Raw genomic sequence first — 25873 nt, 5'->3', positions numbered from 1 at the left:
TGTCGGGGCCTTCACTAAGTGCAGTATAATCTACATTTGTGTATACGTAACATATGTAACCACCACCACCGGGTGTCAGCTGGCTTTTAATGTGTTGCTTCTGTTGTTTTGTTGTATTTGATCGATCACTGCAATTTCTGATGTGTAATTATGTATATTGTACCAAATAACACTTGCCATACACCTTTCTAACACATTGAAAAATGAATTGACAAACTGTAAGTGTTATCATTTTGCTTTGTATATTATATATAGTACTTTAGAATTTTTTCGACTCCATTACAAATGACTACATGTTAAAATTTAACTGAAAAGTTATTTTGTTTTCATTGATGAATATAAAACAGTATACAATTATCGTGTCATTGTGTTGCAAACTATAAACGACATAACTTGCTCACTGTAGCTGATGCTTTGGTTTTTGTGAAACTTCCTTTATTTCTTCACTCTAATTAAATTTTAATTTGGATCCATAATTCTGAAATGCTGCCTGTGGGTATCTTGTATTCATATACATTGTAGATGTGTTTTTTTCATAGAAATTATCTGATTTTGATAAAACCAGCCTGGTATACTTTCTACTAAAGTACCATATATGCATGCTCATAGTAGATGCTCAGCTAAATTCATACATGTTCATCGAGGCTGCTGCGACCCAATTGGCTGATTGATTCTAGAATTAATTTTGGAAGGAATTATAAAATTGTACCAAGGTCTGTTAGCCAGTAGTACTTCACCATAACAGTTTGTGGTATTTCAATTCATCAAAACTTTTTTATATATATATAAAATTGAAGTGTGTTTAATTTTAAAAATGTAGTACATTATGCTTTTATGCAATGAAAATGTTGTTTTCAAATGATTCATACATTGTAGCTTCTGACATTCTGACAGCCTATATTTTAACATCAGATTTATTGCTTTAGTCAAGACGAACTGTTTCACACATCATTAAATAATCTGTCTCAAGACCAAATCCATTCATCACTCCATAAAATAAAATAATCAAGATTCAGTCCTTAAATATATTGCATATATTTCTTTCATTATTGGTTACTTGCAATCAGCCGTTATTCTGCCTAACCTCGAACAGGGGACACATCCACAAACATGGAATTCCTGTTTAAATTTGCGTATACAGCTTTTTGTTTACTGAAATACCGGTAGTGTCGTTCATGACCTTTACTTTTACAGAATGTTACCATTATGATTCTTTGTACTTTAAGGAAGCAGGTATTGATGATGAAAAATCTATAGAGGCTGATTCTAAATTTGAGACTGAGGAGCGGCAGTCTGGCCCAAACATGGCAGTCAGCAACCTCCCGCATGTCATCAACCTCAGCAACAGTATCATTGGTGTCACCATCCTGGCTATGCCCTTCTGTTTTAAACAGGTGAGATTGATGTTATCCTCCTTCTTTTCCCTTCAGTTTCTTCTCTTTAAGCAAGTGAATACGTCTACTCTACAACTTCACACAGTCTTGAAACTTAGCATGCATGCAAACACATATTCAAGAGTACTACACGATTATGTGACACATAGCTAGGTCACTGTGACCTATATTTTTTGTTTCACAGACGTTCTAACTTTGTGTTTAGATCAGACTTTATATCTACATGCATGTTCTTCTTGTAGAGTACTACAAAATCATATGACATGTCTAGGTCACTGTGACCTATATTTTTCCCTTCACTGACTCTCTTACACAGGCAAATTTTGTTCACATGAAATTCACATGAAGTTCATGTGAAATTTGATTCATGTGAATTTCACATGAATTTTTCACATGGAAAATTTCACGTGAATTTCATGTATAAGCTCGTTTCAGGTAAAATTTACATGAAAAATTTCACGTAAAATTCACGTGAACCAATTTTGCCTGTGTATTCTAAGCCCCATCTCCATCAAAGTGTGGGCTGGGGCATTAATCTTACAAACATTCTCAAAACTTTCAAAGGAGAAATTCATTTGTCTGAAAATAAATGTTCTGTGCTGAAGTTTTGCTGCATATTATTATTTCATTTGGCTGTACTGTTACACAGAATATTTACTGTTGAATTGTGGTATGCCGCAGGAAGTGTAACTGTACTATGTTTAATGTTTTAGTGTGGTATACTGCTGGGAGCTGTGCTCCTGTTTTTCTGCACCTGGTTGACTCTGGTATCATGCCGTATGCTGATGAAGGCTGGTATTACCTCACGCAGGAGATCCTATGGATTTCTTGGTATGATAGGTCTAACCAATTCACAGAGTGAATATAGTGTTCACAAAACATATTTTGACAGCTCCTTCTTATTATTCCAGTCAAAGCTAATCTGCTTGCTCCATTTATCCAACCAGTGTATTAGGAGGCAGATACACTGAATCCAGTCATTACTGTGCTTTTCACGTTTAAATGCTGAAATATGTTTTGCCCAGTTACAAAGTATGCTGTGAAAACTGATAAATTTATTGTGAGAGCCAGTTATCATACTCATGATTTTTTTCCCCCTCTTTAACAAATTTTGCCAAAAAATGTATATTGAAACAAATTTATTGACATCCAACATAACATGTATAAACCCTCAATTGATATTTTTTCAGCTTACTATACTTATGGTGCCCCAGGGAAGCTAGCTGTTGAAATCGGGTAAGTTAGTCCAGAGTTAGTTAGATACCCTAAATAATCAAGTTTAGCTACTCACAGTCTGCATTAAACATGATGTCATGTGTCTATTGCTGTGAAGGGGGTAGTACATGTTTATGTCCTCTGTCAATCTGTTTGTTCATACAATATCTTGGTTTAACTTTGCATCCATTACTCTCACTTCTTGAAGTCCAACAGCCTTAAAACTTCTTATGAGTAGTACTACTGATTAACCCTACTGATGAGATCTAGATTGTTGCCACCAAACTAAAGATAAACATTTTATTTAGAACATCAAATTGATAATATATAATTACCATTCCTACTTTGTATGCTATTGATTGGCTATCTGTCCTAATGGGGGCTGCAGTGGCCAAGTGGGTAAGGCGTCTGACATTCTGCTACCACTAGCCCTCCACCGCTGGGTCACGGGTTCGAGACCTACGTGCATGGGGCAGTTGCCAGGTACTAATTGTAGGTCGGTGATTTTTCTCCGGGAAATACAGCTTTCTTCCACTACCAAAACATGGCACATCCTTAAATGACCATAGCTGTTAATAGGACGTAAAACACAAACAAACAAACAAACTGTCCTGATGTTGTCTTATTTAATGCTTTAGTTTCCAGTCTTATCATTGTGTTTCAGGATGATAGGGCTACAGCTGGGAACACTGATTGCCCAAGTTGTTATTATTGGTGACCTTGGTCCAGCCATTGTGTCCAAGTACCTAGGACTGGAGGTAGGTTCCTCAGATATATTGTAGGAAGCATTGGAATATTTTGTGTCCAGGGGTGTAGGAATGGGAAATTTCACCTACAGGGTTTTCAAATTGGGTGAAACCTGAGACTTTTCAAGGGTTTTGCATCAATTTGAAAATCCTAAGGGTGAATTTCCCTGTTCTACATCCATGGATCTGAAAAAGTACCGTATTTATCCGGCAATAAGCCCACTTTTAATGATTGCAGTTTATTAGAATTGCTAGCAAATGCTATATCATTGTCCTTTAATAAGCCCATCCCCCTACTTTGAGTCAGAGATTATGTGTTGGCGCCCTGGGCTTATTGGAGGAGAAATACAGTATAGTCTCTCATTCCAATCACCAGAATAGCTCAGAAACCACAAAAAGGCAATGCTGTTTCTGCATCGTATCGTGGAATCAGAATGTTGGAGACGCCATGTCATTGTTGTTGTATTGTGAAGTCACACACATGAAATGGAGTGTAAGAAAGAAATTTCTTGTACCCATTTCTTACCCTTGACAGTCTTGCCATATACACATATGAATTCGAGAATAACAATGCAACAATGTAACATGAATTGATGTTAGTATTGCCTCTTATTATTTAACTGGATATAAGTGTGTCTGCAAGTCAGGTGACACAGCACTTGATGATTACCGTTGAAATCATGAGGGAGAACTATCATTAAAAATTAAAAATAAAATATCCAAAGCAAACTCTTACATTTACTCAATTTACAAAATATTAGTTTATATAATATTAAAATATCAAAGCGTAATGTCCAAGAGTCTTATGCTGTTCTGTGCAATGAATTAATTTAATTTGAGCTTAAGATAAGGTGTAGAGGTTTTTGCTGATTTCAAATGACAAAAGATGAAAGTCACAATCTCCTTCTAGACTAGGAATTAAAATTTAGTCAGTGGGGAATTGTTAAACTTCTGCCTCATATGATATCATTAGATCAATAATTATTATTTAATTTTCTAGACTATGGTTACCTATTGGATCTAATCTTTGTTCTGTCTTGTTGGAGGTATCATACATTTTTATACGATTAAGGAAATTTATTTTGCAGAGCTTGGGTTCTGATTTTTTTATCATACTAAAATTATCCTGCTTTCTGTTATACCGTTAATTAAAGAAAGATTTTGAATTAAACCTGATGTTTGGCCTTGATTTGCAGTAACCTGTAGAGCTATTGGTTTTGTAGAACAATGGTAACCTGCGGATGGGTCTGATCTGTTTCCTGTGTCTGTGTGTTGGACTACCTCTTGGCCTGCTGAAGAACCTCAATACTGTCAGCAGAGCCAGCACCTTGTGTATTCTTTTTTATGGATTATTCACTGTTTATGTAAGTAGTGGTTACACAGGTGTTAAATTTAAAAAAAAAAAATACAGTAAAAAGGAACGATATACTGACACGATGATATTGGACCAAATGATACAATCCTTTTTAATGTCAGTTGAGTTAGATTTACGACTCACTGATATCTAATCTGTTATTTGTTACCGTATATTCTTTTTCAAATATGTGACTGGTTTGAATATTGAAAGTGTAAGATACTAAGATGTCATTTGGCTGTGTGCGAGTGTATCTAATCACAACAAAATTGAAATCCTGTGATCAAATAATGCCTTTATAAAATTGTCCATTAATAATTATTTACCTGTGTAAACGTTCCTTTCTTGTAGGTGTTCTCACTGTCCATTCCAAATCTAGTGTCTGGTGACTGGATTAACAAAGTGAACCTCTGGAGGACTGATGGACTATTCAAATGTCTGCCCATCTTCTCATTTGCTTTTGGTTGTCAAACGTAAGTTACTAGGGAGTGGTGTACTCATCCAATAAAATGACAGTTGCAAACTTTATAAAAAAAAATGATTACAAAAAATATTCTGCAATATGAACATTCAACTTTTAAGCTAGATACTTAATGAATAACCCTGAATTACACTTATAAATAGTACTTGTAAGAAAGGAAAATATTCTCCTTAGGTCTTTGCACACCAGGTTTCAAAAATTCTGAACTTAATCGTAGCTCTGTAAAATGTTTAATTAATATTTAGTTTTCATCTTTTTTAGCAAAGTATTTTCATTCATGTTTCAAGTCAATTGATGATTTCCTCATGATAAACAAATACACATTTCATTTGACATTCAAAAGGAATTTTGGACTTTAACCAAAACTTGGTTTGAGAACCGCTGAACCTCAATGATTTAGCTCATTTGTTCCCAGATGGTTTGGAGTATGAAATATTTGGGACTCTTTTAACTAGAAAAATATAGCTGTCCTTTGAAACGGTCAGAAAAAAAGAGCAAGATCAGTGGTTGCTAGGTGAATAAGGGTCAACTCTATTCCTTTATGATATCCGAAAGAAAATGTATTTTTATTTTTTCTTTGACCTGCTAGGCAGCTGTTCATTATGTTTGATAACCTGCCTGAGCCGTCCCTGAAGAGTGTCAACAACATTGTACACAGTGCTGTTAACATGTGTACCGTCTCCTATCTCCTGGTAGGCTCAAATTGTTGTTAATATTTTAGGGAAAAGAAAGAAAAAAAATGATTTCCTATTACACATACTTTATGATTTACCTCTTTATATAACCTTACTTATTGAAATGGGGGGAAAAAATGTTTATAGATAATTTAGAAAAAAAAAGTCTTAAATTTTCTTTGAAGTATAAATGTGGTTGCTTTAGAGACAAGTTTTAAGCTCAATACGGTATTCCTTGGTCAAAGAACCTTGTGTCTCATTTAGTAATCAATATAAGATGCTGTTATAATGCTTTTAACTACCAAACATTTCCCTTTCAGACTGGATTTTTTGGCTACATCGCATTCCACAATAAAGATATAGGAGGAGACATTGTGAAAGATTTTGAAGTCAGTTTGGCATCCGATGTTCTCAAACTTGGTTTTGTCATCTCCATTGCTGTCACATTCCCTCTTATCATCTACCCGTGCAGAGGGAGTCTCTACACCCTACTGTTTCCTCAAGTATGTAGCACTCCTATAAGTCTGTCTCACGTTTTTGTTTCTTAACTTTTAGCTGACCTGTTCATAGTTAGATATTTGCAGTGCTTGTCCGTAACTACTTCAGAATGGCTGAATATCTTTATGGGGTTTCATTAACTTCTAAGTTTTGCAATTTTCACAGAACTACAAAAAAATACAACTCATGAAATGAATAAAACATCATGCCATGGCCACTTAATCTGAAATTGATGAAAAACAAATTCTGGAAAGTTGAAGATTTTAGCGATCAATGCAAACACAGGAACTGCATAAAAATTGAAGTATCATGATTGGACAGTGTGTCACCTACCAGCCTCTTTTCTATTCTGTACTATCAAGGTCATGCATCGGGCAAGGGCTCCAATGTCAAATCCTAATCTTTGTCAGGGCTATGACTTCTAAACTCATTTTAATGAAACTTGATAACATCAGAATGCTTGTTATCTTCCATTTTAAAGTCATTTTCTATCTATTGTATTATGTTGATCCATCTTGCTAAATTAGGAGACATAGGGAAATATATTACACCTGAAAATGTGAAATGTGGAAATTTTTGTTTTCAAAGTAATATGATTCCATGGTTATGTTCACTTATGTTCTTTCACCCTTGGCAAATGTCATTACAAAATGGAAGGCTCAGCGTGTGCCACCTGCTGGATGAGACAAGAAGACTAGTTTGATTCTTGATGTACATAAAAAAATCTCACCTTTGCAGAACGGTAAAATTTACTGACTTCTAAGTTGGATTTTGCTCCTCTATAATCATCAAAGGTCAGGGTCAAATAGCTAGCTGCGTGCCTTCAGTTTTGCTATGGCACATTCCGGAGATGCAGAGAGCGTAAGTGAGCATAACTCCTGGAATTTTGAAGTTATCTTAGTAATAGACAAAAATATATTTGGACATTTGCAGAGACAAAAACATAGTGATGACTTGGAGAAGAGGCCTGTTATACCAGAACTTCACTTCAAAGTTCTCACCACCTTCATTGTCCTTGGCTCAATGATAACAGGCATCCTAGTCCCTAATGGTAAGAAGCCTTGTGTTTGGTAATTAGGAGTCGCTCACTGTTCGGGTTGTTGTTTAGTTTGAATTGACGATGTCAGAGTTTCAAGTTTGCCCCATTTTCATGCAGTTTTCTCTTTAATAGTAAACAATTAGCCTGTTTTAAAGGCAGCTTATTCTAAACCTTCATGGATGTTGGAGAAATCAGATTTTGATGTTATGAAGGCCAAAATTTAATACGACCTGAGGATATTGTTAGACAAAAGAATTTCAGTTACAGTGAATATTGTGCCTTGAGTCCTCTTATTGGTCCAAATAAGGATCTTAAGGGATCAATGGTGATATTTTGGTGTAGTTTAAAAAAAATACCTTTTAATACTAATATTAAAAAAAATGTATAAATAATTGAAGCATGAATTTGTTGATGGATCCACGGAATGGGATTATCTAAGTCTGTGATAGATCACACATATCACTAGTCAATCTGTTCAGCAACAATGCATGTCAGACTTAGAACGTCTTTTTTAGATGTAGTAAGAGAATAATTCTGCTAATGTGTTNCACACACATCACTAGTAAATCTGTTCAGCAACAATGCATGTCAGACTTAGAACATCTTTTTTAGATGTTGTAAGAGAATAATTCTGCTAATGTGGGTTTTTTTATATACAAAATTGATTTGAATTTCAAATATTGTTATTACCTGTGTTCTAAAGTGAATTGTGTCAGGTGTCTGTTGAAATAAGATATGCGTGAAAACTTATCCGGCATTGTTTGACTGCTGTATATTTAGATCACACACATCACTAGTAAATCTGTTCAGCAACAATGCATGTCAGACTTAGAACATCTTTTTTAGATGTTGTAAGAGAATAATTCTGCTAATGTGGGTTTTTTTATATACAAAATTGATTTGAATTTCAAATATTGTTATTACCTGTGTTCTAAAGTGAATTGTGTCAGGTGTCTGTTGAAATAAGATATGCGTGAAAACTTATCCGGCATTGTTTGACTGCTGTATATTTTATCTTTGGTTCCTATTTACAGTGGAATTTGTATTGGCCATGAATGGTGCTACCATGGGAACCCTTATCTGTTATATATTTCCTGCTGTGTTCTTCCTACGGGTGATGACAGGCTCATCTGAGGGAAAGCTGATTGCACAGGTGAGGAAATCAGAAACTCCTCTATTCAGGTGGAAGAGGCCATATTAAAAATTCAACATTCAACATTCATCCTTGGGCAAATAAAACTGTATGTGCCAACAATGAAAGGTCAGCTGATTCCTTTGGGACTTGGCTCTGGAAATTAGCGATTTTTCTGGCAAAACATGAGGTGTGAATATCTACCAAAAATGCATATTGTTATTCATTTACGCAGAAATATACATTGTCACCGTTGTCCCTAAAAGTTATATTTTTACCTCTTTCCTTGTTATTTCTTAAGTCGTCATATTTACTGTGTATGTTGACAAAATTGTTTGCGTTTTTTCTTCTCCAGGCTGTGTTAATTTTAGGATGTTTGATCATGGTACTGTGTACATTGACCACACTGAACGCCCAAGAACAAGTTCATGCTGTTGAAGTAGTGAAAGATGAGATTGTAAACAAGGACCTCCCTGTGGTACATGACAAAGAAAAGCCCCTCCAGCCTCCGGTCCTTAACACTCAAGATAAACACCTTCCTAAGGACAAACCTCCTGACAAAATAGCCACAGGTGACAAAGTTGATACTCTATTGAGTAAAGGTAGGCATCTATGACATTTTGATTTATAAAAGTCAAAGTTTGATAAGTATAAAAAAAACATTTAAAAAAAAAAAACATGTTGTAATATAACAAGTCAAAAATGAAAACATTGGTTCCTTAGATTCTCTTTGTACTGATATTTCCTAGGTAAAGGCTTAAATGTCACCTATATTTGATGATTCAATGACTTCTTTAAGAAGAAATGATCCAAAACATTCACCAGGAATTGTTGAAATTGATATATTGCTCAAACTTTATTTCAGACAGATAATAAAACAGAATGGTTATAAAGCTGTTACCATTGTCATCAATATTACAATCCTCAAAAACAGTTGTGAAGTGATTGGCAGTTATATTTTGTTTTCATTGTATGCTTTATATAATTCCTATTCCTGTTGTTGATGAAATTGTTGTTTCTGATTTGTACAGATGAAAAGGCTAAAGATAAGCGTGTGGAGCCCCCCAATCCTAGAGAACCGTCTGAGGTAGGTAGTTACACAATACTGGCATCGTGATGTAGAACTTTCAAACTTTTTTTATTTATCTCAACACCTTTGAATTACAATGGTATACAGAGATATACAGATTTCATGTACAGTAATTAGCATGCATGGTTATATAGAGGGATACAGTATAATAGAAACGGAGATGTACTGCAGTTACTTTCATGACGGGGAACAGACAGAATTTTTTTTTTTGATAAAAGTACATAAATATTTTAGGAATGCTTTTCTTTTAGTTGACATTATAATCTTAAGCGATAATACACTATGACGTCTAATTAACATAGAGGATAGAATAATTTTCCTTTCATTATCTAATGCCGGACATTCAAATATATAATGAAATTCATCTCCGATATCTCTTACATTACATAATTGACAAATACATTCATGTCTTGGTATATTACTCCTAATTCCGGCTTCTACAAGTAAGTTACTATTTCTGGTTCTAAACCTACAAAGAGTATAAGCATCATTTTTAGCTCACCTGGTTCGAAGGACCAAGGTGAGCTTATACCATACCGCAGCGTCCGTCGTCCATCAACTTTTTCTTTAAAATGCTACTAGTCATGAACGACTGAGCAGAGCTTGACCAAATTTTGTATAATCGGGGGGCTGAGGGGCGGGACCCAATAGGGGAAATATAGCAAATTCTTTAAAATCCTTCTTCTTATGTAGGAATGAAAGGTTTTGTTCCATATTTGGTCTGAAGCATCCTTGGGTGAAGGGAAACCAACTTTGTATAAACAGTGGATCTGGCCCCTCTGGGGGTTGATGGGATTGGGCCCAATAGGGGAAATATAGCAAATTCTTTAAAATCCTTCTTTTTCTGTAGGAATGAAAAGATCTGTTCCATGTTTGATCTGAAGCATCCTTGGGGGAAAGGGAACCAATCTTGTTTAAATCGTGGGTCTGGCACCCCAGGGGCCTGAGGAGCAGGGCCCAATAGGGGAAACATAGCAAATTCTTCTTTAAAATCCTTCTTCCTCTGTAGGAATGAAAGGATTTTGTCCATATTTGGTGTGGGCCCAATGGGGGAAATAGAAGAAAAAAACGTTATAATCCTTCTTCTACCATAGGGATTAAGGGATATTATCCTAATTTAGTCTGGAGCATCCATGGGCAAAAGGGACTAAATTTTGTATAAACAGCGAGTGTGGCCCCGGGAGGGGCCCAATAGGGGAAACATAGCAAATTCTTCCAAAATCTTTCTACTTCTGTAGGAGTTACAGGATTTTGTCCAAATTTGGTATGAAGCACCCTTGGGTGAAGGGTAACCAATTTTATTTTAACTAGTGTGTCTGACCCCCCCTTGAGGCAGAGAGGCGGGGCCCAATAGGGGAAATAGAGGTAAAACCTTTAAAATCCTTCTTCTACCATAGGGATTAAGGGATTATTTCCTAATTTAGTCTGGAGCATCCTTGGGCCAAGGGGACTTAATTTTGTATAAACAGTGGGTGTTGTCTCCCAGGGGACAGAAGGGTGGGGCCCAATAGGAGAAATAGTGGTAAAACCTTTAGAATCCTTCTTTGACCATCGGGATTAAGGGATCTTAACTTAATTTAGTCTGGAGCATCCTTGGGTCAAGGGGCCTCAATATTGTATAATTGGTGGGTATGACCCCCTAGGGGCATAGGGGTGGGGCTCTGTTTGAAGTTTGTTCTCGCTATATCTCAAGTACTGGATGGATCTTTCTGAAATTTCATATGTACTTACAGCACCTACCATGGAGTGCTATATCTTTACTTCATACCAATTATTTTAAACATATTCAGGTGAGCGTTACAGGCCCTCTGGGCCTCTTGTTTAGAGGAAACCAATTTAAATTTGTTAAACGTGGCAAAAGTTTCTACTAGTAGTTTTGGCTCAGGTTTTGTTTATACTTGGAACATTCTGTGAAAATTTGGAGTCAATATAGTCTTTCCTCAGCTTAAGATAAAATTTACATTGTGCATTATATTTAATTATGCTTTAACATGTTAAGGAACATAAAATGATGCATTAAACAAAACAGTGACTGGTTCTGTTAAGATCAAACATTGGTTTGCAGATATGGGGGTAGGGTTTTTTCTTTGACTTTTGTAGTTCGTGAGTTGGGATACAGCCCAGCTGTAAAACAGGCCAGATTGGTTCATCTATTTAATGCTCGTCTGTTTCATACTTTGATCTTTTCTTTTACAGAATGACAACCCACCAGACAAACCTGATGTTAAAGAGACTTTAGATAAACCAAAAGAAGATTCTAACCTAAAAACCAAAAAGGTTGATGATGCACCGGTCGAAAAGAAAACTGGACAAGAAAAGGTAATGGAAGGACAAGACCAGCTACAGAAGGCACCAGTCATGAACAAGGAGGAGGAGGCAGGACAAGGAAAAGATGTGGATCAGAGTAAGGACACTGGACAGGAGGCAGGGCAAATAAAGGCTCCTGTACAGAAGAAAGAGAGCAATGTGGACGGGGGTGACAAGGAGCAAGCAGCAGAAAAGAATAATAGGAAACAGGATGAAATCATCAATGAACTAGAGAAGCAACGCGAGGTACAGCGAGAATTGATCGAGGAACAAAAAGAAATCCTGGCACAGCTCAAAGAGCATGAACAGGAACACAAACAGGTAAAACACTGTTTGTAATTACAATATCAATAATGTATATGGACAGCACAGGGTACATATCAATCCTCTATATTACAACATTCCCTACACTTGTTTTGTATGGTTTCATATCAACAATATACATTGTACAACCAGTGGAATCTTGTTTCAAAACTATACAAGGTGAAGGTCACAGCTAGAGGTCAAATTTCAAATAATTTCAATGGTTTTACTGACTTACTGCTAACTTTATAGATACATATATATAACAAGATGGTATGTTGCACACTACTTACAGCAAGGTTCAAAGGTCAAATAATGGTAAAGCTTGTATGGACTTTATCATTCAATATTTTTTGTGGAAATGGTCTATGTGTCCAAGGTCAAGTATACATGAAACTTCATATCTATAAAGATGTACAATGTACTTATATTATATACATCCTATTACCCTGAAGGTCAAAAGCTCAATGAGGGAAAGTGGTATATCTTTTTGAGCTCCCGAAAGTCAAAAGCTCAATGTGAGGTAGCACCATATATTATTTTTTTAAGCTGTTAAAGGTCAAAAGCTTAATGTAGGGTAGTAGCATAGCTTTTTGAGCTCCCAAAGGTTAGAAGCTCAATGTGGGATAGCTCTTTGAGCTCCTGCTTATTGAAATTTTTGTTTTTCTTTTTGATCCTTGGAGAAGAAACTAATTTTCTTGTGAATAAGGTTGTTTTTTAGCTCACCTGTTGGGCCAGGTGAGCTTATGCCATGGTGCAGCGTTCGGGAAATTTTCCCTTTAAAACGGTACTAGTCCTTAACGGCTCTGAGGATTTTGACCAAATTTGGTCTGGAGCATCATTGGCATAAACGGAGGGTATGGTCCCCCTGGGGGCAGAGGGGCTGGCCGAGAAGCCTCAAGTTTGTATAAATGGAGGGGAAATAGAGGAAAACATGAAAGATCCTTCTCCTTTTGTACCGATAAAAGGGATTTTAACGAAACTTGTTCTAGAGCATCTATGGACAAAGGGAATTTAAATGGAGGATCCCCCCATTTAAACNTGTTGATACTTTGCAAGTTGCATCCTGAGATGAAAGGCTATAAAATTTGTTCAACATAATGACTTTGTTCGACTTTCTATCATAGTGGTGAAATGTTTTAAAAAAAAATAACAGGCCCTTTTGAATGAATTTTAATCATAAATACTGATATTTTAGATCACTTTTAAGGTTACAAGTGAGAGATTTATACCAGGTGAGCGATGCAGGCCCATTGGGCCTCTTGTTTTATTTATTATTCATTGGGTCATAACATGGAAAATCATTACCCACCAAAACAGATTTACATGTAGTTCATCTTGCAACTTTAATTTGTTTCTTGTACTCCTTTGATAAACCTGTATGGTACTTTGCAGGTTTTAAATTGAAAATAAAATACCAGGTGAGTTATTAAGACCACTGGGCCTCTTGTCTTGTTACTTGCCATACTGTTCTGTTTTGATAAGTTATCACATTTTGAATATTTCATTTGCATCAGATATGGTAAGTATGCTGGTGTCAGATGAATGTATTCTATGATGGAAATTATTTCTTGATTTCTTGTTGGGAGGGCTTCTGTAACAGGTACCCTTATTGTTTTCACTCAATTTTTTCTCAATATTGATTCTAGTACGGTATGTAAGCTTTAGAATCAGCTTGTCATGCACTGCTTGTTGCCGAGTCCATTGGAGTGAGAGGTTTGATACAGGAGAGAGATTTGGGTGTTGGTATATATTGACTTTATATACAGACCTTTCCTAACCCTGGGTACATGTTTTATGCTTTTCCATCCCTAATTAATTCTAACAAATATCAAAAATCCTTAACAGACCCTCCCAGACAGCAATCGTAATCCAATTGTAATATGTGTCAAATTATTTTTAATGATGTTAAGATGTACCGGTTAATTTATATTTTGTGTTGGTGATAGCAATTTTCATATGTAGGCACAATTGTTTTTGAATGAAGATTAATCTATACAGAATCTTATCTCATAAGTAACACTATTAACAGTGTCATTAAATGCAGTATATAATTTATGTTATGAGCACATGTGAAATAATACTAAGTGGTACATTTTGTAACGTCGGACAAGCGTCGGTTTAAAGTATTTGGATATAAAGAGCAACACAAAGTAAGATCATGAAAATATATACAATTTATTAAATATCAATTCACTATTACTCACTATCACACTCACTCTCAACCTGTGCATCCTCTAATCAGAATATTACAGTTCATCAGGACCACAGTCTGCTCAAATAAAGTGCCCCAAAAACAATGTTCCATAGGTCAACGTCTGGTTGACAGCACACCATCTGTTCTACACGAACAGATCACCAACAACAATACCGTACCGCAGCACAGATCACCCACAACAATACCGTACCGCAGCACAGATCACCCACAACAATACCATACTGCAACACAGTTCACCCACAACAATATGGTACCCCAGCACAGTTCACTCACAACAATATGGTACCTCAGCACAGCACCCACAACAGTACCGTACCGCAGCACAGTTCACCCACAACAATACTGTACTGCAGCACAGATCACCCACAACAATACCGTACCGCAGCACAGATCACCCACAACAACTTGTACCGCAGCACAGATCACCCACAACAATACTGTACCGCAGCACAGTTCACGTCCGGAGAAGCTACGTCTGCTATGACGTAGGTAAACACACAAAGTGTTTCCGTAAATTACCCGCAGGTAACTGTACTTTACTAGCGTTGTCCAAGTTGTCAGGACACAACATGTTAATTAACTAGTCCGCTAGTCACCACTCAGAGTTGGTCGCTCCTGTCGGTCGACACAATGATTGTATGACCCTTCTGTACCATCCACGAAAACCCTCCTGTGGCTGATCTAATCAATCCGTCATGAAAAGCTTTAACAAATAAAATTAATACAAAATATTTTCCCACCTTCTCTTCATACAACGTTCATACAATAACATCCTACCTGAAAATTAGCCTAATGCAATAAATAGCCCCGACACATATTATATATGTATATATTCTACACAATATCCATCTACATTAACAGTTCTACAACGTGTCGGTCCATTTATATCATCAACCATGATTAAATATTCAATTCAAATATGGCGACTCAAGGCTGCCATACTTTCTTACATGGACAATACTGACTGGTCAGAATGACATTTATATGGACAATTACACTTATTGTACATATCGTATCAGACTATTATCAACAATATGCATTATACATTACATTCTGATATAACTATATCAATATAAACATCGAAATACAAACATATAAGCATGATGTAAACAATCAATATACACCTGTACTACACCTGCCCTATCGCTACTCATGAGTGGACCGCACGTCAAGGTATACACAAGAAATGCATTTACGGGGATCAGAGACACTTCAATATACAAATTAGTGAAGTAAGAGTATTATATTAGTTACTCACCACAGTCTGTATTCTGTTTCTGAATCCATGGAATATGTCTGACACAGGTATTGCTTAGCACATCGCCATTACTACATTAATCCCAGTCCTGACCAATTATTATTTGGATGCTTTGGTTTGGTTTGGTTTGTTTGTGTTTCACGTCCTATTAAAAGCTATGGTCATTTAAGACTGTGCCACGTTTTGTTGGTGGAGGAAAGCCGGAGTTCCCGGAGAAAAACCAACGACCTACGTCCAGTACCTTGTGACTGCCCCACGTAGGTCTCGAACCCGCGACCGAGTGGTAGAGGGCTAGTGGTAGCAGAATGTCAGACGCCTTAACCACTTGGCCACCGCAGCCCCTATTTGGACGCCAATTTAAAATCTATTATTGCTGTATGGCAGCCATTTTGAAAATCTATTTTGAATTCAAACTCAAATTCTACGCCAGTGATTCACTGTACATGGTTGTGTCCAAAGATAGTTATTTTAGAGCTGATTTGAAATCCAGTATGGTCCCCATGGCAGCCATTTTGAACTCTTTTTTTTTTTTAACTTTTAGTATGATCCAGAATATGGATGGACCAATAACATTTTCTTATTTTTCTGACCATTCCCATACTATGTTATATTTGTTGTCTCTTCGTAGTCTCTTCGTAATCAACATTTATATTGAGCTGAGTTGTTTTTATTGGTTATTCCTCGTTAGAGTAGCATTGAGGGTAACAGAAAGTATCTACCCTGAGGAGGCTTAAAATTGTCTTATTTGAACACATCAGAACTGTTGTGACCTTTGTACACATCAGAACTGTTGTGATTTTCGAAACACATCAGAACTGTTGTGACCTTTGTACACATCAGAACTGTTGTGACATTTGAACACATCAGAACTGTTGTGACCTTTGTACACATCAGAACTGTTGTGACCTTTGAACACATCAGAACTGTTGTGACATTAGAACACATCAGAACTGTTGTGACCTTTGAACACATCAGAATTTTTGTGACCTTTCAACATACCAAAATCAAAGTGAACGGTCTATGTATAAAATTTGTGTTGTATGGAGCTTACCAACTACATGTATTTAACCAGAGAGAGGAAGTTGCAACTAAGTTAAAACCCATTTGATATTGCACTCACTTCTCAGAGGTGCATGATAAGGAAAAGTGACATATACTGAAATCATGTTTAAATTTATCAATAGCTAGTGACACTACTTCAAGTCAGGTGGCACAGCAGATAGCAAAATTGCCTTTCCCCATGATAGCCATGGTTGGCTTCTAAGTGGATGTGAGTGTGAGTCACCTGCCCAATTATGGGTTTTCTTGTGTGCTCTGGTTTCCTCCCACATTAACTCTTTCACCCCTAGGTAACTTAAATAGACTCTACCATTCATTCATCTGGATGAGTCCATTGTGGTCTACAGTGGTCAAAGGATTAAGACCCCTTCGTGCTTCCATCTGAGCCAACAAGAGTGTTATATATAAGTTGAAAAACTTGTTTCATGAGTGTTGTAGGAGAAATAAAGTTAAGACTTAGTGTCACTTGGTTACAATAAGTGGTTTCTGTCATAACCTTTAGCGTAACAAGGTAACAGCTGTTTTATGTACTGTTACAGCAACTATAGTGTCACAGGCTACACTAATTGTTGGTTACAAAGCAGGTATTACAAGGCCCATAAAGCTTAACAACACTCGATGATACTTTCTTTTTCTGAATCACTAATCATTACTAACTGACGAGTCAGTACAAAAGAGTAGCAAATTGTTTTCAGTTTGTAATCAGATTTCAATCTAAATTGAAAAACAGAACCAATACATTTTGAACGGTGTTATTTTATCATTATCATTCCAGATTGATGCTGAGAAGCAACAGGCTAACATTGGAGAAGCAGCAATGGTAAATCCACCAGCTGCTCAACAGGTAAACTCAAAGCAAGGTGTGGGTCAACCACTTGGAGGCATTCAACAAGGTGTTGGCCAGCCAATGGGAGGTGTTCAACAGCAGCAAGCCGCTGGCCAGCCAATGGGAGGTGTTCAACAGCAGAAAGCCGCTGGCCAGCCAATGGGAGGTGGTCAACAGCAGCAAGCTGCTGGTCAGCCAATGGGAGGTGTTCAACAGCAGAAAGCGGCTGGCCAGCCAATGGGAGGTGTTCAACTGCTGCAAGTCGCTGGCCAGCCAATTGGAGGCGTTCAACAGCAGCAAGTTGTCAACCATCCATTGGGAGGAGTTCAACAACAGCGAGTTGTCAACCAACCATTGGGAGGGGTTCAACAGCAGCAAGTTGTCAACCAACCATTGGGAGGAGTTCAACAACAGCAAGGCCAGCCAATTGGAGGAGTTCAACAACAACAAGTTGTCAACCAGCCAATGGGAGGTATACAACAAGCAGGAGGTGACCAGAGACTCGGAAACATGCAACAGCAGGCTCCTGGTCAAGTTGTTGGTAATCTCCAACAGGCTCCTGGTCAAGTTGTTGGTAATCTCCAACAGGCTCCTGGTCAAATTGTGGGTAATCTCCAACAGGCTCCTGGTCAAGTTGTGGGTAATATTAAACAGCAAGCAAGGGAACATGTAGCAGATGTTTTAAAAGAGATTGATAATAGACCCATGCTACAAGCAAAAGCACCTGATCAGAATGCCAATATGAAAAATTCAAATGTTCCAAAAAATGAAAAGAACTCGGTGAAGGACGGTGATATACATATGAAAAAGAAATCTTCTAAAAAACATAGAAAGGAGCATAAAGAAGAGGTGCGTCATCGTAGAGATGTTGTCGATGTTGTTGATACACATAATGATATACCCAATGATAAAGAAGAAATGGTCAAACCAAAACCACTGAACGAAGAAATGAGAAGGAAAAAATTGAGTATTGATGAAAAGCCAGATTCAGACATAAACGATATATTTAATAATTTAGACTCTATGAATGACCTTTCTCTGTTCCATGGTCGATCTCTGAAAGAGGTCCTACATAAAAGGTCATAAAAATTTTCTCCCAATCTAATTAAAATCAAGACCTCTCCAGACAGCTTCTTTACCTACACAGAGAGAAGGATTCTCTCTCAGCGTAGGTGACAATGCGGTCTTGAGAGGTCTGATTTTAATTAGACTTACATTTCTTCATCACTGATCCATAAGATTATAAGGAACATTGTGTTACAGATGATATCTTTGTTGAGTTTTAAGAGAAAAAAATCACAAATTCAACATTCATCATGAATGTCTTGATTATTTAGTGGGAGCTATATCAGCACCATGCCTACTGATTAGGTACCTCAGATTATGTAGTGGTATGGATGAGGACTTATAAAGCCTAGTCCCTATCACCCTAGACACATAAAACTTGGGAACTGATATCTTAAATAGTAATGTAAATTTTCCTGAACTTTAATGCTCAAACATAATCCAATGAGGAACTTATACTCTACAAACCAAAAAAAAAGGTACAATCAGGTGATTGAAGTGGAGGAAAATAAGAGGTTCATGACATTGAAAAAATAACAATTTGGTAGTAGCAACTGTACTTCACATTAAAAAATAATTTTCCAAACATCATGTATGTTTTAAATATTTGAACAATATTTAAAGAAATGAGTGTCTTAAAATATAGGGTTAAAGAAACAAATGGTGTTTTTTTATGAGATTGAGGTAAAACAAAACAAATATCGTACTTTAAAACAAGTCTGCTGGCAAGTTGAGTTCAAAATGTTCTGATCAGAAACTGTTCAGGTATTTGCCTCCTTGAGAGAAAAATTTGGGACCAATCACGAACTTATGTCAACTTAAAATTAGGAATTGCCACATAATGGTAATACCATATATAGGGGGTGGGTTGTATGCTAAAATTCACAAAACTAAACTGACTTTGTTCTCACCATTCATATAAGAGCTGGGACTACTTATTGTGATACTTCAATGATACATGTATTGATGTGCAATGTAAAATAGCGCCATAATGTGAAAATATATAATATCTATGGGAAGACTGGTAACATTTTCATTTACACATTTCTGAAATGCACATGCATAATGGATTTGCTCAACTCGTTGATAAGAGCTAAATCGTGTAACTACTAAAATGGAAATGTGAAAAAAGCTATATTTATTGATGACAACAGATAGCTCAGTGGTTTATAGCTGTTGTAGAAGAGTTCCCGTATCCTGGGTTCCAATTCCAGTCTAGTTAAAGCATGTTTTCTTTTCCCTCATGTATCATGGAGGTATAACGCATTGTCCCAGTTATACCATGTATGTGATGTTGAATGTATGAAATCCAGTTGTGTACATAATATTTTAGTTATGCACACGAATTGTAAAAGAAATGGCACCCATAAGTGGATCATCAGTTCTAGCAACACATAATATGTATTAATTAAGTTAACTGGGTAACACACCAAATTTTTTAAATCCATCTTATAATATGTTTTTTAAAAGGATGTCTCATCAGGTATTGCAATCAGAAGTCATACTAGTACAGAGTACGAGTCATGCTAAATGTCAAAGACTTAGCACACTGGGCTCAAAGGACTATGCTAGTGATCTATGCTAGTGAGTCACTGGGCTCAAAGGACTATGCTAGTGAGCCACTGGGCTCACAGGACTGTGCTAGTGAGCCACTGGGCTCAAAGGACTGTGCTAGTGAGCCACTGGGCTCAAAGGACTGTGCTAGTGAGCCACTGGGCTCAAAGGACTGTGCTAGTGAGCCACTGGGCTCAAAGGACTATGTTAGTGAGCCACTGGGCTCAAAGGACTATGCTAGAGAGCTAATGCCTTTACACAATGTCTGGACAAATTTTTAGTTGTCAAACTTTCTTCTAAAAGACTACTGGCTTAGAATGGCTGAAGGAATTTGGAAAATCTCGGGCTAAGGGAGTTAAATGCTGTATAGAAGAATGTGTTGTCCCCAAGGGAGTCAAATTCAGTATATAGGGAAATAAGGATGAATCTTGAAAAGTCTACTCTTTAAGTAAGGGTTAGCAGATTTTAACCTTATTTGGTATTGAGCCTATATAAATAAAAGGTGTGGACCTTCTTGGAATTTAGAGTTAGAGCCAAACAGGAAATGGGAAAGCTTTTAAACAATTCAGTTTGGGTAAAGGTATTTAAACCCAATTCAGTTTGAGTAAAGGTATTTAAACCCAATTCAGTTTTGATCAACTTAAATTCAAATGTTGTAGGGTGTGTACTTCTCAGTTGGAGAAGAAGGGCCATGTAGGGGGAAATCAGTCCATTTTTATTTTTAAAACTTTGTATAAATATATATGGCTTATTATAAATAAAGCAAAACACAAAGACTAGTATAATCGGCTAGTGCTTTTGCCCATCTTGAGGCACTTCAGGCGATTTAAATTTATTTGTGACATCATAAATGGAGTACACATACTTTAGACGTCAACAATAATGACGCCATAAACAAAGTACACATAATACGGACATCTTAAAAAGATTACATGATAGTACTTGCATTAAATGCGTCAATGAAATATATGGAAAAAGAAACGGAACATATTACAAATGCTCAAATGAATACTATGGCTTAATATATATATATGAACACCGAGTTTGGTAAGAATCATTCATACTTGGAGGAAACTCAATTTTGTGTAAATGAAGAATAAATCCAAATTCAAAATAAAGTTTACCAATAATGTAACAGGTGAGCAATAGTCCCCTTAGACCTCATGTTTCAAAATGGTTTTTCAATTGGAAAGTTCTTTGTGCCACTGTAATTTTGGTTATCATTTAATCTGTGTATAATAAGGTCAGAAATGTTGTCATTTCTGAAAATAATGCAAAATAAAGAAGATTGTTTTTCTTGCCATTAACAATAGCCTGGAGCTTTGAAGAGAAAGCTTTTGGAAACAGGTCCAGAGTCTGTTATGTGATTGAATATGCACTATTTATTATCCTGTATTGGTGTTCAAATATGATAATCGTCTATGATGTCTACATGTAGTGCCTGCTTCTATGAGGCAAGTAGGTTATGTATGGTAATGAGATTAATTGAATTAGAAATGTGTGCTTAAAGCCTATTTTATTTTCATCAGCCCATTGAAATCACATTTTTGTCACATCAAAATATTGATCAATTGTTCATGCAATCCATGCACTATACTTTTTAATTAAATGTATCACTGTAGATTTTAAATCACTTAAATTTTGTAAACGTGATGTTTCGGCAGTATTTTCAAGGGGCTTCATTTGAATTTGTTAGTATAAAAAATCAGTGCTGTAAAACCACTTGTTACACTAAAAGGAAAGAAAAGGATGTGTTTTTATGTATTAACTAATTGTTTAAGAGCAGGTAAACTTTGGGACCCCTATATTTGAAACTATGCTCATCCTATATAACACAAAAGTCACATGTTCCTGTTCAGCTTACAAGCTATCGAAGATGGAATTTTGAAGCAAATCAAATTGCTTAATACTAACATTATGAACATCATATTTCATTCTGATACAACTAGATGAAGTTGAAATATCTTATCTCTAAATTATGATGCTAAAGGCATTTCCTCAATTCTGATCGGACATAGTAGTCCAGACAGTATAGATATATGGAGAGCATTTACAAATGAACCTACAGCTGTAAGTGGATGTATGGCAATAGGCTGTGAGTGTGTAGGTGGAGTAGCTGTGTTAATTTAAATCACATCCATTGAATTGTTGTCTGATTTGCATCCTCCAAAGCAGGGAGCATGTTTCCTGTAGTTTTCTTGTTCACACATTTTGTTTTTGTCACATAGGCTTAACATTTTGTTTACAATAGTATTTTTGTATAGTCCCAATACCTGTATGTTTCTCAAAATGTATACCCGTGTGTCAGACTGGGATTTTTATACTGTATTTTATTGTATTGATAAATCTTTTTATTGTTGTTATTCACAAACCCTGTTATGTCTGTCATTTATCATTGTAAGGTCATTATATAACATAATTATGTACTTTGTTCTAACAACTTTAAAACATTTAAAACAATGTAGTTGATACAACAATTGCTGCACATAAAACTAAGCTGCTTGATAAATACAGTGTATTTCCTTTCCAACCAAATAACAAATATTATACTTCTCTCATTTAAAAGGTTTTTTAAATAAGTTGTAAGAGGATGAGTTTAAAGTAAAGAAATCTAGCAAGCATGTAAATGTACAAGTACTTGTATTTCAATCATACATAACTGACTGTACAATAACATTAAGTACAGGTGTTGCTCATCCTGTACAACATTACACACTCGTATAATACGGAGTTTTTATTTCTGTAGTATCAGTACACCACTTCCATTAAATGATAATGTGATGCAGATTTGTATTTTTACTAGACAGATATTCAATCCCTGTGAAAGTGTCCTTCGTAATAAAAAAGAACATGAAAATATTAATCCTTAACATCGATTCTTTTAAAGAGTGGTGCATGAAAGTAATAGAGTGTACGACTGGGGATCCTAATGGAAGCTGTCATATTTAATATACAAATATATGGGTTCAAGCTTATAATGAATGTGTTCACCCTTGAATGTTTGTTCTAATTACATGTTAAAATCATTATTATTATCCTACATGTGCATATGAGGTCATGTTGTTATGAATTGTTGACAAAAATAATTGTAAGTGAATAAATCTATTTATACTACCTCATCCTTTGTATTTATTTGGTTATCCACTGTGATTTCCTTTTGTCGGTCATTATGTCTCCCCTTCGAATGAAGGGAGACATATTGTATTGATATTGGTTCTGGTTCTAGTTCTTCTAATATGATCTTGTCCAGGCTGTAGCTTTTAAACCTTTAAAGATATATTGATGAAACCTGACGTATATTTGCATCACCCATAGACTCTGCACTGCATTAGGTCATTGTGACCTTGAACCCAAGGTCATAGGTAAAAAAAAGTCTGGATTGTTTTAAGATGTACATCAAGATCACGCCAACAGTCCCTCACCACTGTGTCTTATTTTGCTTATGGTCCCTCACTGTGTCCAATTTTGCTTAAACTTAGTATGCAAGTATATGATGGTATTGTAAATCTATCCAATCATCATTTATGACTATGGGGTCAGATTTGAGGACTTGTGTAATGGTCCCCTTTACTATTAGAACTTGCTCATATATGCATTTTATAATTTAGCAGTAGGAAGTTCCCCTAATAATAATGTCTAATAAGTTCTAAGTTAAACATATCCTGATAAAACTTAAAGTATATCTGCATCACAGACAATGTACAGATCACTGGCATTAGTTCACGGCGACATTGACTTCGAGGTCAATAAATGCCAAGTTTTCAGGAATATGTTGTCCAAACCATAATTTTTACACCGCACATACGTTTTTGTTCACAAAAACAAATCTCTATAGTCATTATCCCTTTTCAATCATATTTTTGACTTCTCAGAAACTGTGTCCAATTGTGATGGAACTTCATGGTAATTGTCATTCTGGATTTGTGATCAGAATCTATATACTCTAAAAGAGGCTGTGGGAAGGGGCCATAAGTTTTCACAAAGTCCCAGTTAATTATAAACCCCTAAATGGCATATCCTCCAAAACCAAATAGTGGATTTTTACCAGAACCTGTACTCAAGAAGGGGTATAAATGATCCTTAGATTATTTTGATCAGTACCTAATAGGGGGATTGGGGGCCGACATGACTTGATAACTGCAGAAACTCGAACTGTCGCCTATGGGCTAATTAATACCCCCGCTGGCTGCTTGTTGCCCCTGTAGGGACTAAATAAACAAGGGGGAAAATATATAGAAATATCAAGGGTCAGGAAAAAGTCTATCCTCAAATGTCATACTGACAGACCGATGGAAAAGACAAACTACAGTTTCGACTCGATGACCTTTGGAATTTTGTCACAATGTAGCTTGCATCAATGCTACATTTACTCCAAGATATGTGTATACAAATACCTAGCATTCAATCTGCAATAATTAGCCAATTCAGTGACACAAGTTCATTTGAGGTATAAAATGTGTGTACAATTTTATCAAAATCCATGCATAAACCTAGGAGGAGTAGGAGGTACAATCTTTTGTCTACAGATCAACAGAGTGATTCCAGTATACTCCCCCACCCACCCCCCAACTTCATTGCAAGGGATATTATTACAAACAAAAATCTCTGCAAATTACTGTAAATGTACTAATCTTAGCTTATGATAGTGCATTAAATTTAAACTGATAAGTGCATTGATGAATTAGTGCATCCACATAAAATGCCAAAGAAAAGACTACATGTACTGCAACATCAATTGGTGCACTCATAATTTAGTGCAATATCTAAAGCACTAAAATACGACTACCACTGTAATATGTACCCTTACTAAAGTTAGACCCGACTTTGACAAAATCATCCTACTTTGACAATTTAACCAAAACCAAGCTTGGCACAAGTAACATACCTGTGAATTAATACATGTATCACTACGTATTAATGTCGTCATTGCTAATACTGCACTTGACAAAAGTCAATTTCATGTGTTCACGTTAGCTATCTGAACTCCTTCAATTTTTGTGACATATACAAATCATACAATAACTGGTCTTTCTTTGTAAGTAAAATATTTCTGGATTTTTTTTTTCTGCTGGTAATGTTTGGTTTGTTTGTGTTTAACGTCCTATTAACTGCTATGGTCATTATTACTGGTAATGCTTAACCATTAATAAAAATATTGGTTATCACGTACATCAGAGGATTTATGTATTTAATCTTACTCGTACAGTATTGAAGCACAAGCTGATATACCACTGAAGCAAAGTTACGAATCTACTGTTTATGGAAGAGTTCTAGATGGCATACAATACTGTTGTGTACAATAGAATTATTGCATTGAACTGAATAAAAGCCCCATAAATCTCAGGTAAACACTGTTCTGGGCCACACAAGTTTAGTTACAATTAACTTGGAAGTGTAGATTTACTCTAGTGTTACTACATCAAACCTGAAAACTTGAACTTGACAACAGTGGAAGACAGCAACGTCAAAGACAGAATAATGGTGCACTATTATTGTAATAATATACTCAAAAACAGTCTCACGAGTTTCAACTTTGACAAATTGACTTGTGTCGAATTATTTGGCAAGATTATTTATTTGACAGCTTTAACCCTAGAAATTAAAATTACTCCAGGCCTTGTATTTCTAAGACATTGTTTGAAATTTTTGAACAGATTTGA

General features: G+C 36.1%; 1 protein-coding gene across 6 annotated transcripts in view; it reads left to right on the top strand.

The window, feature by feature from the left end:
- Positions 1-23327, top strand: part of LOC110443188 (putative sodium-coupled neutral amino acid transporter 10) — a 31144-nt gene extending 7817 nt beyond the window's left edge. For 2 of the 6 annotated variants that reach the window (XM_021487243.1, XM_021487239.1), the window contains 14 exons: positions 1227-1394; positions 2108-2225; positions 2585-2630; positions 3274-3367; positions 4579-4719; positions 5061-5182; positions 5780-5882; positions 6185-6367; positions 7296-7413; positions 8436-8554; positions 8889-9135; positions 9565-9620; positions 11820-12251; positions 17544-23327. In XM_021487243.1, the coding sequence (XP_021342918.1) occupies positions 1305-1394; positions 2108-2225; positions 2585-2630; positions 3274-3367; positions 4579-4719; positions 5061-5182; positions 5780-5882; positions 6185-6367; positions 7296-7413; positions 8436-8554; positions 8889-9135; positions 9565-9620; positions 11820-12251; positions 17544-18680 (3006 nt within the window). In that variant the 5' untranslated portion in view covers positions 1227-1304 and the 3' untranslated portion in view covers positions 18681-23327. The remainder of the gene's footprint in view (positions 1-1226; positions 1395-2107; positions 2226-2584; positions 2631-3273; positions 3368-4578; positions 4720-5060; positions 5183-5779; positions 5883-6184; positions 6368-7295; positions 7414-8435; positions 8555-8888; positions 9136-9564; positions 9621-11819; positions 12252-17543) is intronic. The other 4 variants (XM_021487245.1, XM_021487244.1, XM_021487241.1 and 1 more) reach the window with 4 other exon arrangements.
- Positions 23328-25873: the final 2546 nt, after the last annotated feature.

This window comes from Mizuhopecten yessoensis, unplaced genomic scaffold (genome assembly GCF_002113885.1).
Source record: "Mizuhopecten yessoensis strain PY_sf001 unplaced genomic scaffold, ASM211388v2 scaffold716331, whole genome shotgun sequence".
In the NCBI taxonomy this organism is placed as follows: Eukaryota; Metazoa; Mollusca; class Bivalvia; order Pectinida; family Pectinidae; genus Mizuhopecten; species Mizuhopecten yessoensis.
This window is presented reverse-complemented; position numbering and strand designations above follow the sequence as displayed.